Raw genomic sequence first — 12,953 nt, 5'->3', positions numbered from 1 at the left:
GGAAGTTTAGCATCTGATAGGGGAAGCAGACAGTTGCATTTATAGCTCCAAATATTGCACTATGCAAATTAAGACAACATTTACTCTGCAATACAGTGTAGAACTAGAAGAACTAACACTTGCCTCCCCGCCTGCCTGTCTTCTTTTGGATTCATGTCTTTACCATTAAGTGCTGTTTTTTGTATTTTTAACCACTCTACTCACCCTCAATGTGTGCCCAATACTATGTGCGTCTTGAATTGCTAAGGACTGAGTGATGTCACAAACGGTAGAAAAACACTTGCATGTGTCAGGGCACAGCTTCCTGAGAATAGACCACACCAGACGGCAATGCATCATGCTCACACATTTAAACATAAACCACATCATCGGCGGGTTAATGCAGACTTGCTCACGTGCGACCGGAAGGTTTGCTGCTGTACAGCTCCGAGGAGGAGAGGGCGTGCGTCAGTCTGCTGTTTACACTGACGTGTGAAGCTGCTGGAGCATGCAGTCGCTGCCAGTCCCTCCTGGCTCTGAACTCTCATCTCGGTCCATGCTGATCATTTAGGGAGACGACAAAGAAGCAACAAGGTAATCACACAGTTTGTGCTTAGAGAAATAATGTCTGTGAAGCCGTCACGCTGCTGTGCTTTGTCTGAACATTTGTGGTCAAAGTCATGCTGATGATAGTGGAGTTGGTATTAAATCCTCTTTTATCCTCACTTATCTTAGTTTCATGTTACAGGCATTGTTAGAATCAAATTAGGTGTAAAATGCAGGAAATAACTTTTTGATTTTGTTCTTGATTGTTTGTCTCTGTTGTCATGCAGAATAAATTATATCACTGCAGCAATATTTGAATATTTGAAATGCCATCAGGGTTTTGATTTCAAGACTGAAATATAAGACAGAGTTTGAGAACATGATCAAATGAGTTTAAAACATTTTCTTACACAGCAATGCTGAGAAAATGTATCCCCTTAAGTTCCCTCAAACCTGCCTTCTACTTCCTTAAGTTTAGGTCTGAGAACATGCTGTTGCACAACTCCCAACTGTACAGGTAATGTGAGGGGATCTGTTGGCTGGCTGCGGCAGACTGATAGTCACAACAGCCAATAGGAGTCAAAGAATCAAAACTGGTGAAACTTGCAGTTAAGCAGGAAAAAAATGAAGTAGCAGTTTCTCTCTTCCCCCTCTGGGGCCGGCAGAGGAAGGGTGTAGTCTCATCTTGATAGGAGAATGAAGGGCGATGCTTCAGTGACAAGCAGAGTAAATGATTAAATTGCTTTGATTGCTTCGCTCTGACTTAGCACACTTGCTATAAGTATTTTTTATAACCCTGTTTAATTTGTCATCCAGAAAAAAAGCATGTTCTTACCATAAGCCATGATTTAGCTAATGTCGTGGCAGGTCAGCTTACTCCACATGTCCTGTTACATTTGTGAACTACAGGAATTCAATGTTGTTTTCCGTAATATGTAACATTTGTGCACCAGCTATGAGCCATCACTAAAAACACCTGTTGGGCCACAGCACCGGGGACTAAATACATTTATGAACTTCTTTTAATATTAACAACGGCAGACCTAGTGGATTGTTGGAAAACCCCTTTACTAAAGGCTGAGTAGCGCATCTTAAATCAATAACTGTAGACTTGTTTTTTTATAGTGAATTGCAAGATAAGCAATCTTAATAAGCAATTGCTTAGTTTCTGCACTATGAATATGAATTTTGTATATGACTGTAACTGTATCTATAACAGTAGGCTTGGTGGCTTATTAGAAAGTGAAAGTCATGAACCCTTTATTAATGGCTTCTTAAGAAATTAAACTGCAGACATGAACCCACAAACATTGTGTTTGAATTATTAAATGTCAATAAGTTGTTAAAAAAAATGGTTCCAGATGCCCTGGAGCATCCATAAGTAAGTGGTCCATTGGAAGGATCTTCCTGATCAACTGAAGATGAAAGAAAACAGCTTGACCTTAACAGACTTTTAAGTTCAGGTCGGGTCCAATAAAATGATTAGACGGACTTACTACAGTCCTGGGACAGCCACAGATACCAGATATGTTCTTTACAACCTGCAAAACCCAAATGTTGTCCTTATTAATAGCTTACAACATATCTATAAAACATTAGTAAACTACAAGGACACTTGTATTTTACTAATGCTTTATATAAGCGGAGGTCCGGAGAGACTTCCGCCAAGCCTGTTTCCACTGGTGAAGAATAATGCATTTAACTGCCTCCTGATTCGGATCCACTCCAACATGTATTAGGTTCTTCTTTGGCCTATGCTACACCCTTCCACCAAGTTTCCAAAACCGGGCCAGTAGATTTTCAGTAATTCTCCTCAAACGCAAACAAACAAACCAAAATCGAAAACATAACCTTCTTGGCGAAGGTAATTATGTTAGACAATTAGTCACAACTTATAAAGTATTTATAAAGCGTATCTTATTAAGAAATGGTGCCAATACATTGGGATTTTCTGGAAATGTTAAATTAGAAAATAATACTTTGTTATTCCATCACCTTTCAACTTCCAGGTGTTCAGTGTGTGACAAGATGAAGGATTGATTACAGGAAAGGCTTGTTGAGTTATGCCACCGGTGTGTGTGTGAGAGACGAAATGACTCTGAACACATCTGGAGCGTGGGAGGAGTCCCTGCACAACTCCACCTCACGATGTGGACACAACATGACCAGCTGGGAACAACGCATGGACAACATGTACACCTACTTCTACCTGCTGCTCTTCATCCCTGGGCTGCTGCTCAACACCACTGCTCTCTGGGTCCTCTGCAGACACATTAGGTACACACACAAACATACACACACATACGCACACACACATATAGAAAGCCTCAAACAGGTTCTGGACATGGCTAACTCTTTTGCATGTTGCTCCACAGTAAGAAGACCAAGGCAGTGATCTTCATGATAAACTTGGCGTTGGCAGATCTGGCCCACATCCTCTCTCTGCCCCTCAGGATTTATTATTACTTCACACACACCTGGCCCTTCGGACGAGGCCTTTGCTTGTTCTGCTTTTACCTCAAATACCTCAACATGTATGCCGCCATAGTGTTTCTGGTAATTAGGCATTTGAATTGAAGATACTCATGGAATATGTTGAGGATACTGGACAGGATACTATGGAAGCGTAATGCTTTCACTGGAGAAAAAGAAAAAGCTCTCACCTGCATGGAGTATGGTGGCTGCTGATAGTCAGCCTGACCCTGCAGCAGTACTATATGAACAATACAGACACGAGCATTGAAATTTAATTGAGCTTTCTAGTAAATGAGAGCGTCTTCTTGTATTTTGAGGTAACTTGTTAATTCAGAAGAACAAGAGCTGATTTTTTTTCCCCCATGAAAACTGTTTTTTCACAATTCTGAGATATTAATCTTGTTAATTCAGGTAAAAATGCCAAATACTTTCATCTCGTGTTAATGCATTACGTTTCCGTAGGACCGTTCTAATCTATTTAATAGGAATCACATGTCATGACAGGAAGTCATTACAGTCTCACGCCTCATTTCCACTGCATGGTTTGTCTCGAATCAGCCACCCCCACAGTGTAGGCTGGAGTCTCAGCTCATCTCCATAGTGATGCCGCTTAAAAATGCCGTGAGATCATCTTCGACACAACACCTTTCATCTGCAACCAAATAGAGGAACCTCTGACTTGGTCAATTGTACAGTGTAGTTTTGCAGATTCTCATTTTAAAAAATCTGGGTCGAATGAATAAAAAGAATGCAGTCGCTATTGACGGTAGCTTGGATCATTTAGAAACGGCAGGTTTGTGCAAGATGTCCCGTGTCGCGCTAGTGGCTATTCTGTCTGACAAATGTTTTAACTCCACCTTCTGCTCTCGGCTCAGCTCGCTTGGAACATTGATCAAGGTAAAAGAAAGTACCAGGTACTATTCAAAACCTTTTCTAATGGAAAACCAAAAAGAGCGATGAGTTGAGCCTGTAGCTCTCTTCCCCTCAATCTCACAACAAATATACTTCCTATGGCTCTAAATCTGGTTTTCATGTCACAATTGTGTTCTGCTTTCAGGTGTGTATCAGCATGCAGAGGTGTGTCTTCCTGCTCTACCCGTTCTCCGCTCGCAGTTGGAGACGGCGCTATGACCTGGTGATCAGCATCATCGTGTGGGTGATGGTCGGTCTGGCCTGCTCGCCTTTCATCCTGATGCGGAGCAGCAGCAGCTCCACCAGTCCCACCATCAGGGTCTACAATCTACCATCAGTGTCTACAGTCTACAACATGTCCTACTCTCTGTATGCCACTTCTACCCAGAATCCCTCAGGTTACACCGATCTTAATGAGAGTACGAGCCCGAGCAGAGACTCCAGCGCCACCAAAGTCGGCTGTTTTAAGGACTTGCCCATGCGTCGCCTGTCTCTCTCTCTGGCGGTCACCATGATGGCTCTCGCTGAGATGTTTGGTTTCTTCATCCCTTTGGCCTGCATCGGTTTCAGCTCCATCTCCATCGCCCGGTCTCTCAGCCAAAGACACACCCAGGATCAGCAAAACTTTAACGCACTCAACTCCTCAGCGTGCAACCGACTCCAGTCAGTCACCTCCAGCTGTCAGACGGATAACTGTCATGAAAAGCAAACAAAAGCTGAGAAACGTCGCGCTCTGCGGATGGTGCTGAGCTGCACCACCCTCTTCTTGTTCTGCTTTGCCCCCTACCACCTCAACTTCTTGCTCTACCTGTTGGTGTCGCAGGACATAGTGTCCCACTGTGCCACGAGGCTGGCTGTGAGACAGTTCCACCCGGTGTCTCTGTGCCTGGCGAGCCTGAGCTGCTGCCTCAACCCTCTGCTTTATTACTTTCTAACAGCAGAGTTCAGGTTGCATCTCACCAGGCGCACCTCCTCCTTCACCGCCTCGCTACTCTCCTCGCCGATCAGCTCCTCCCCGCACCGTCCAGCAGTGCAAAGACTGATGAGCATGGAGAGTAGCTGCTCAGAGAGGGAGTAGCATTACTCAGAGGCTAATCTGTTTTTTGGTAACACGCCCATGTCTATAATGCATTCTAAACATATTGGTAAAATAAAATAAAATAAAATCTGCTTATATCACTTGATAAGTCACTTATAGGGTCAAGTATCATAATACTTCATAATTACTGGTCACTTTTATTCTTTTTGCAAAGATCATTGTGTATTATAAATCTCAATGTTTTAATGCATTATAATACATTGGAAGCTGGTAATAAGTCACATTAAGTGGCCATTGTTTGCTTTGAGGGAAGTGAAAAGAATATCATTACATCTATGCAACAAATGTTATTGTTTAAAGGGTCATAATAGAAATGTTGTGCTCCAATTTGACACAAGTGCTCATTGTAAAGTCAAAAAATATCATTACACCTATGCAAGATCAACACACAATGCAACTGCGTAATCCAATTTGACACACATTTTGATGATGAACAAATGAATGATAGACATTTACATTTCAATTGTTTCAGGAAATATCTATATTTTAAATCAATTGTGTAGTGACTTATAACCAGCTTGTAACGTATTATATATGCCTGTGCCTCAAACATGTCATTACTTTACTTAAAGCAGCCAATGACTACTTAAAATAACTTCTAATCACATTATAATGCAATATAAAAAGATTATAATGTATTACAACCATAGTTACTATAAAACACTATGATCCTTGCAAAAAAACATCAGTGTCATAACCCTTATGATACCTTATAAGTCATTATCAAATGCTTTATAATGTGTCATCATTATAAATGAAGTAAAGACACAGCTAACCCTAACCCTAACCCTAACCCTTTCACATGTCACAAACTGACCCGAAGAGGTTTGACCTCGATGTGAATATCCTCACAGTCTCCAGTGTACATAAGCTACAGCTCGTTGTTTATCTTCAGTAAAAATGCAACAACTTTAAATAAGCTATATCGTCAATGTCAAAGCTGTATGTAAATAAAAGCGCTGTCAGTCTTTTCCGGTGCTGTGATGTTTGCGTAGCTTTATTACGAGGTTTTATGTCTGGGCGAGGGAAACTAACTCCCGTTTGCTGAACTTCCTCTCACAATGCAAAGTGGTGAAGACAGTTACAGCAGCTTCAAAAACCAGTAACGGCCACGCTCTGAGGTCGGCTTCTAAACTGAAATATCACACCCCCCCCCCCCACACACACCTCCTCTTGCATCTGCTAAACCCAAGTCTGAGGCGACTTCCACCCTCAGGCAGATGTATGCAGCCAACCTCAGAAAGAACTGATAGTTGTCTGATTCACCAACAAACATTTTTGTTATCCATTACTGACCTTTCTGCTGCCATACTCCAGCAAATTCTAACTGCTATTAAGTTACTGGAGATATTGTGTTGAGAAATATGTGAGAGAAAGAAACTTACAGCAGCTTAAAAAAGGCCAAAAAACTTTTAGTAATGATTCCCATTCCTAATATATTACAATGTTTTCATTTGTTATCAAAAGGACACGAACGGCAGATCAATGTGGCTCACAAGGGAAAAAGTTGCCATAATAGCAGAAGTCATGGTGTCAAAAATTCTTGTAAACCACACCCCCAGACTCACAGGAAGCCCTGTGTGTGCTGAAACCCCCAGTACAGCAGAGACACGCAGAGAGACAGACACACAGAGAACACGGTGAGACATCAAAATAGGAAATAACTTAAGAATAGAGAAGAAAAAGCAAGTAGAAATTGGATAGGAGAGATCGAAAAAGAGATAAGAGTGAGAGAAAAGAGAGGGTGGGACAGAGAAAGTGAATAGTGTTGTTAGAGGGGGGAGGAGGGAGGGGATGCTATGTGTGTTGACTGATGCTTCACACTCTTTTTTTGATGCGACGCAGCCTCAAGCCTGAAGACAGAGGTAAGATATTAATTGTCATTTCCCTTTAAAAAGCTTAAGCTTTTGTGCGAGAGGCTGAAACAGATGGATGCCTTCAGCGTGGAGTCATGTCTCATGGGGGACCTCGCATGTTTCCCCAACGTGAGGAATGTCTGTTATGTTGAGGGTGTGAATGTGTGTTTGCAGGCCGGTGTTCCTTTATGTAGATCATGACATGTTTTGTGTGATGGAACAGCACACGTGGAGGAACCTGGGTGCTGGCCACTGACATTTCAGGTGCTGATCCACGAGGCAAGATGTCATGTCTGAGCGGAAAAGCTATAAGGCGCCAACAGCCCACAGAGGGATGAATCACAGAGGATGAAATAATGTGTTTCCATTGGCAAGATCTGACGACTAAAACTTCTGAATCCTAAGGTAGAGGTGCAGCTATTTTTTCCAAAACACAGAAATGTCATATAGATCTAATGTCAACAAGATCCAAAGACATATGATGAATTGTAGTTACTGGACATCACTTTAAGGCCTTGATTGTCATCATTGAGCACATAATGCCATTTCAACAGGCCACAAGGAGTTATGTCAGTTTATCTCTAAAAACAACCATTTAAGATCCTTTACAGCCAATGACAAAAGCATAATGTACGTGCAAAACTGAGAGTAATGAGAGAAGAATTACACATAGGTCAAAGGTCAGTGAGGCTAAAGGGAAGAGTGGGAACTGAGTGTCCGATGAGAGGTCTTTCTCAGTGCTGTAAAGTCGGATAAAAGGCGAGAGAACAGAGGCGAGTGTGCCGTAGTTTAATTCCTTACAAAGATCCCCCTTCACTTATCCAAAGTTCCTCTGCTTGTTAACTTCCTCCCCAAGAAGTACCGTCCTTCAGAACAATTGTGAGGACACTTTACTTTACTGAAGTATTTCAATGTTATGATACTTTATACCTCTTTTCCACTACATTTCAGAAGTAACTTTTTACTGCACTGCATTTATTTTATAGCCATGGGCAGATTATGAGACAATGGGCCCCTCGGTCCACCGTCTCCACCAAGACACACAGACTTTATAGTTGTTTAGCTTCTTTTTGTAGGTGTTTTGTGTCTCTTTGTGGTTGTTTTGTGTCTCTTTGTGGTTGTTTTGTGTCTTTTTGTGGTTGTTTTGTGTTTTTTTTGGTGGTTGTTTTGTGTCTCTTGGTGGTTGTTTTGTGTCTCCTGGTGGTTGTTTTGTGTCTCCTGGTGGTTGTTTTGTGTTTTTTGGTGGTTGTTTTGTGTCTCTTGGTGGTTGTTTTGTGTCTCTTTGTGGTTGTTTTGTGTCTCTTGGTGGTTGTTTTGTGTCTCCTGGTGGTTGTTTTGTGTTTTTTTGGTGGTTGTTTTGTGTCTCTTGGTGGTTGTTTTGTGTCTCTTTGTGGTTGTTTTGTGTCTCTTGGTAGTTGTTTTGTGTCTCTTTGTGGTTGTTTTGTGTCTCTTTGTGGTTGTTTTGTGTCTCTTTGCGGTTGTTTTGTGTCTTTTTGTGGTTGTTTTGTGTCTCTTGGTGGTTATTTTGTATCTTTGTGAATATATTGCTCCTTTTTTAAATTGCGAGTCTCTTTGCGTCTCTTTGTAGTCCTTTTATGTTTCTCTGTGGTTTTATGTTTCTCCTTTTGTGTTTCATTTTGAGTCTGGGCCCATGGGCCTGTTCTTGGTAGCCCTGTTCAGTAATCCATCCATGTTTACAGCTTTAGCTCCTAGTTGCTTTCCAGATAACAAGATTTCACATAAAAACCACATGATAAGCGCATAAAACAGAACACAGTGTTAAAGGTTTAACCTGTGGTTGGCAAATTCTTTGGCTTGTGACCTCTTACAACAAAGCAAAGGGTCTAGTTGGGTCTTCTTGTCAGAAGTAAATATAAATGTAAGCAGCAAAACTTATTTCCTCTCCCATAAATCATGACCCTTCAGATCTATCTTGTGACCCTTCGGAGCAACCCGACCCCTAGATGAACCACGTAACAGTGTATAAAGGCACCAGCTACAACAGTAACATTCTACTTATTGATTAATCAGTATTAATATTATAGTAATGTAATATATAACACTACATCATTCTGTTTTGCTGATAATACTTTTAAGTTGTATTTGTAATGCAGGACTTGTATTGTTACAATGTTTTACTGGTACTTTTACTGAAGTGAAGGATCTGGATCTGACACTAAGCTTGTGAAGAGGATAGATCGTGTCTGACAGTTAATAAAGCCATAAATAATATTCAGTGTCCCTTAGATAACACCTCATCCTGTATATATATGTTAATACTAAAAACAGTTACATAATGACTATGTTTATAATACATCCTCAAAAGGTTAATGCAGACGCCTGCTCATGTTTACAGCAGAGGGTGGATGACACCTACGAGCTGGAAGCTCAGTTCCAAATGTGACATGGCATTTCCATTTGAAGTCACAAATCAATATCTATAATTTTATCAGGGTTTAAAGCTACCTTCAAGTTTTTAAAATCTTCTTAAAATATTCTAATTTAGTTTTAAATGTCAAAATGTTGAAATGTTTAAATGTCAAAAAGCATAATGTAGGTCTGGGCCCATGTAGGTCTGGGCCCATGGGCCATGGGCCCAAAACTGTGAATTCACCACAAAGAGTGTCGTTCTTCATTTTACATGCAATCAGAGAAACCCCGTTTGTCTCAGCTAGACATGTTAACCACGTCAGTTTCACTGATGCCTCGCTCCGAGGAGTTTCACACCGTTCACTGTAGGCTGCCCTGCAGGAAGAGACGCTACACAGTGAACACTATGTGGAAGATTGTAGCATCAACTTCTCTGTGGGTTTGCATATTTACTGTAAATGGCACTGCAAAAGCAGCAATCGCACACAAATGACTTTGTATGTTATGCACATTATGTTTAAACACTTGGTGTAACAAGCCGGAAGGTGGAAGGTGTGAGCGTGTTGGGACTGAATGCTGTACAGCGTGATATGTGTCTCATGGAGAATAGTTGTCTGTGCTACATATAGAAAATGCTGCTAGTATAAGATGATTTACAGTGACACTAATATCACCCTGTGCACCCTTTATTTTCTCTTCATCAGGATGCCACGTTCTTGGGATTGAATACAGTTTGAAACAGTAAACCAGCGCTGGACACACTCTTTAACTTCACTCAAAGAACTAAATCCTCCTTGCCATAATGGACAGCATCGACGCTCAAACACACCTAATTCAAGCTTCCTGTTGGTTTAGCGGGTAGCTTGTCTTGACAGTTAATAGTAAACAGCTCTCGGCTTAAGATGAACTTTGCCAACCACAGCTGTGAAAATGAAGATCTCCGGACGTACCAGCACCACCTGTATGCAGTGGTGTACAGTGTGATCTTAGCACCGGGCCTGCTGGGTAATGTGCTGGCGCTCTGGGTGTTCAAGGTTTACATCAGAGAAACCAAGAAGGCTGTGGTGTTCATGATGAACCTGGCTGTGGCTGACCTGCTGCAGGTAAAAAGTATTTTATTTATTTCAGTCATTTCATTTATATAAGTATGCATGTTTATATGTCGATCTACCAATCAATTTGTCTCATGCCATCATTAACCGCCCTAATTAGCATTTAATGTCCTTTCCACGTCTCCGTACATCACAACTGTGTTATATTGTGGCTCATTCGTTATGTGTTCATACACCAGGTAGGATGCTTCACAGGAGTTATAAGTTCTGAAAAGTGAAAAAAGTGTTAAAAAAACACCTAATGTCCTTATATAAGCATACAACTACAAATAAAGTGTGTTATAGTATGTTATCATTTATTTTGACTGTTTATATTATGTTTATAAAAAGAGTTAAAATAAAGTGTTACGGTTAAACTTATTAAATGTAAATAATATGACAATTGCAAGTTTGCAAAGTTGTGAGCAACATCATAAAGTTGCTTGTTTTGTACCAACAGTTCCAACTGTTGGTTATTTAACTTCCAAAGGTTTGAAATAAAGAATTTAATTTCTTTCCTTTTGAGTAACTGTCCAAAGATGCATTCCAAGGTTCACTCGAAGCCAAACTGAGGATTCAGTGGTCGTCAACTCTAGTCAATCATTCACTAAATTGTTTGTTTGTAGTTCTTCTTCTGCAACCATCTTGACACTCTGCTCTCCTCAGGTGCTCTCTCTGCCCCTGCGGATCTACTATTACCTAACCAACAGCTGGCCCTTTGGTCACCCTCTCTGCATGATCTGCTTCTATCTCAAGTACGTCAACATGTACGCCTCCATCTACTTTCTGGTGTGTGTCAGCGTGCGTCGCTGTGAGCTCATCATGCGTCCGCTGAGGTACAAGTCATCCAGGCGAAAAGGAGACCTGATAATATGTGCCCTCGGCTGGCTGTTAGTCTGCCTGTGCTGCCTGCCCTTCCCTTTGCTGAGGAACCCCAGCAATAAACGGGAACCAAATTCAAGTCTCTTCACCTCAGAAGCCAGACCTGTAATGGTGTGTTTCTCAGAGCTGCCCATGAGGACTGTCAGTGTTCCAGCAGCCTGGGCTCTGCTGATCCTCGCGGAACTGCTGGGCTTCATCATCCCTATCATCCTGGTGTTAGCCTGCACATGTCTGACTGCTGGCAGCCTGCGTGAGTCCACAGCGTGGGCAATTCCTGACCGAGGAGAGAAGCGGAGGGCATTAAGGATGGTGCTTAGCTGTGCTGTGGTCTTCCTAGTGTGCTTTGTTCCTTACCATGTCACCATGCCTCTGGACTTCCTGCTTAAAGCCAACACCCTGAGCAGCTGCGCCCTCAGGAAAATGATTCTGCGATGTCACCCCATCACCCTCTGCCTTGCCAGCCTGAACTGCAGCCTCGACCCACTCATGTACTATTTCACAACTGATGAATTCTGGAGGCGACTGAGCAAGCCAGAGGTACCTGAGAGCCTGACTTTCAGCAGGCGCCTGTCCTGTATAACTGGAGGAGAGGACGAGGACTAGACTCTCAAAGCTCTTATTGATGAAGGACCAGCAGTTTGATCTCAACCGCTAAATCCTGAGATCTATATGCACTCCTTAAAAGTAGGGAAATATAAAAACTATAATTTAAATAAGCAGGGTCTAGCTGCAGAGCTCCAGGCTCGGGCCCACCTCCTCTGTCGGACCCTTTCTGGTCCAGAGCTCGGAGAAGGAAGTGACGTCTGAAATTGTGTACGCCAGAGAAGATCATCAGGATACGATAGCATGCTTTCATTAGATAGAATAAGCGCATGGCCTCCACCAATAACAATAAGACAAACAATACAACTGTAACATTTTGATACAACTGTGATTCATAAAGTTAGGTAACATAAAGTTAAACGGCAAATAACTTGTACTATCCTTATGAGTTTGCTAAGGTTAGCGAGCTATTTTAATGTCAATAGCAAACAAATGTTATCTTAAATGTTTCATTAAGCTTTTTGCTTATCGTTAGTGGTGGAGGTTGTGTGGCAGACGTGATAAAATGTATTAAATATATGCTCAGTAGGCTACGTTATCTATTGACGATAAGTGCAATAAAACTATACACTGCTCGATAGAATAGTGTCATAGAACCATTATTTATTCATATGGAAGCGAATAAACACACATGATTTTGGGTCCCAGCGCCAAAGGTGTGCCCGAGCCTGGAGCTCTGCTGGGGGGCGCTATTGGAAAATATGGGAGGAAGTTTCAAAATGTGAATTGTTTTTTCTATTAAATTTTAATAAAAGATGTCTGTTCTTTTTAAATGTGTTCACCCCTGGTAAAGAGTAAGCTGTTCCTGTTATGAAGTATTAACATGTCATCAGTGCCAACATCTCTCAAAAGACTCAGGACAGGCAAACCCTTAAACCAGCGAACCTTTCCCTCCAGATTTCAGGATAAGCCGACGTGTGCTTCATAAGATATGCAGACGTTACACATAAGTTACGTTACGTTAGACATACGTGAATACGGAATACCTACGTGAATACTTACCTATGTAAATATAGTATGTGAATACCTACGTGACTACGTTAGAGGAACGTTAGATATAGGCTACGTCGGCTGACGGTGAACCCTACAGCCAACTTATTGATATCGAGTGGATAACCTATTCCTACCCTGTGTTAAGAT

At 41.6% G+C, this 12,953-nt stretch overlaps 2 protein-coding genes across 2 annotated transcripts; both read left to right on the top strand.

The window, feature by feature from the left end:
* Positions 1 to 5,988, top strand: p2ry10 (P2Y receptor family member 10). The gene is made up of 4 exons (XM_029441087.1): positions 1 to 573; positions 2,535 to 2,802; positions 2,901 to 3,081; positions 4,058 to 5,988. The coding sequence occupies exons 2-4, from the start codon at positions 2,618 to 2,620 to the stop codon at positions 4,988 to 4,990; spliced, it is 1,299 nt and encodes a 432-aa protein (XP_029296947.1). The 5' UTR covers positions 1 to 573; positions 2,535 to 2,617; the 3' UTR covers positions 4,991 to 5,988.
* Positions 5,989 to 6,797: 809 nt separating this feature from the next.
* gpr174 (G protein-coupled receptor 174) lies at positions 6,798 to 12,586 on the top strand. Its single transcript, XM_029441089.1, has 4 exons — positions 6,798 to 6,876; positions 7,091 to 7,272; positions 9,942 to 10,340; positions 10,995 to 12,586. The coding sequence occupies exons 3-4, from the start codon at positions 10,140 to 10,142 to the stop codon at positions 11,811 to 11,813; spliced, it is 1,020 nt and encodes a 339-aa protein (XP_029296949.1). The 5' UTR covers positions 6,798 to 6,876; positions 7,091 to 7,272; positions 9,942 to 10,139; the 3' UTR covers positions 11,814 to 12,586.
* The last annotated feature ends 367 nt before the right edge of the window (positions 12,587 to 12,953 follow it).

Source organism: Cottoperca gobio, chromosome 10 (genome assembly GCF_900634415.1).
Source record: "Cottoperca gobio chromosome 10, fCotGob3.1, whole genome shotgun sequence".
Classification (NCBI taxonomy): Eukaryota; Metazoa; Chordata; class Actinopteri; order Perciformes; family Bovichtidae; genus Cottoperca; species Cottoperca gobio.
The sequence above is the reverse complement of the archived record's forward strand: the minus strand, read 5'-3'. Positions and strand labels throughout refer to the sequence as shown.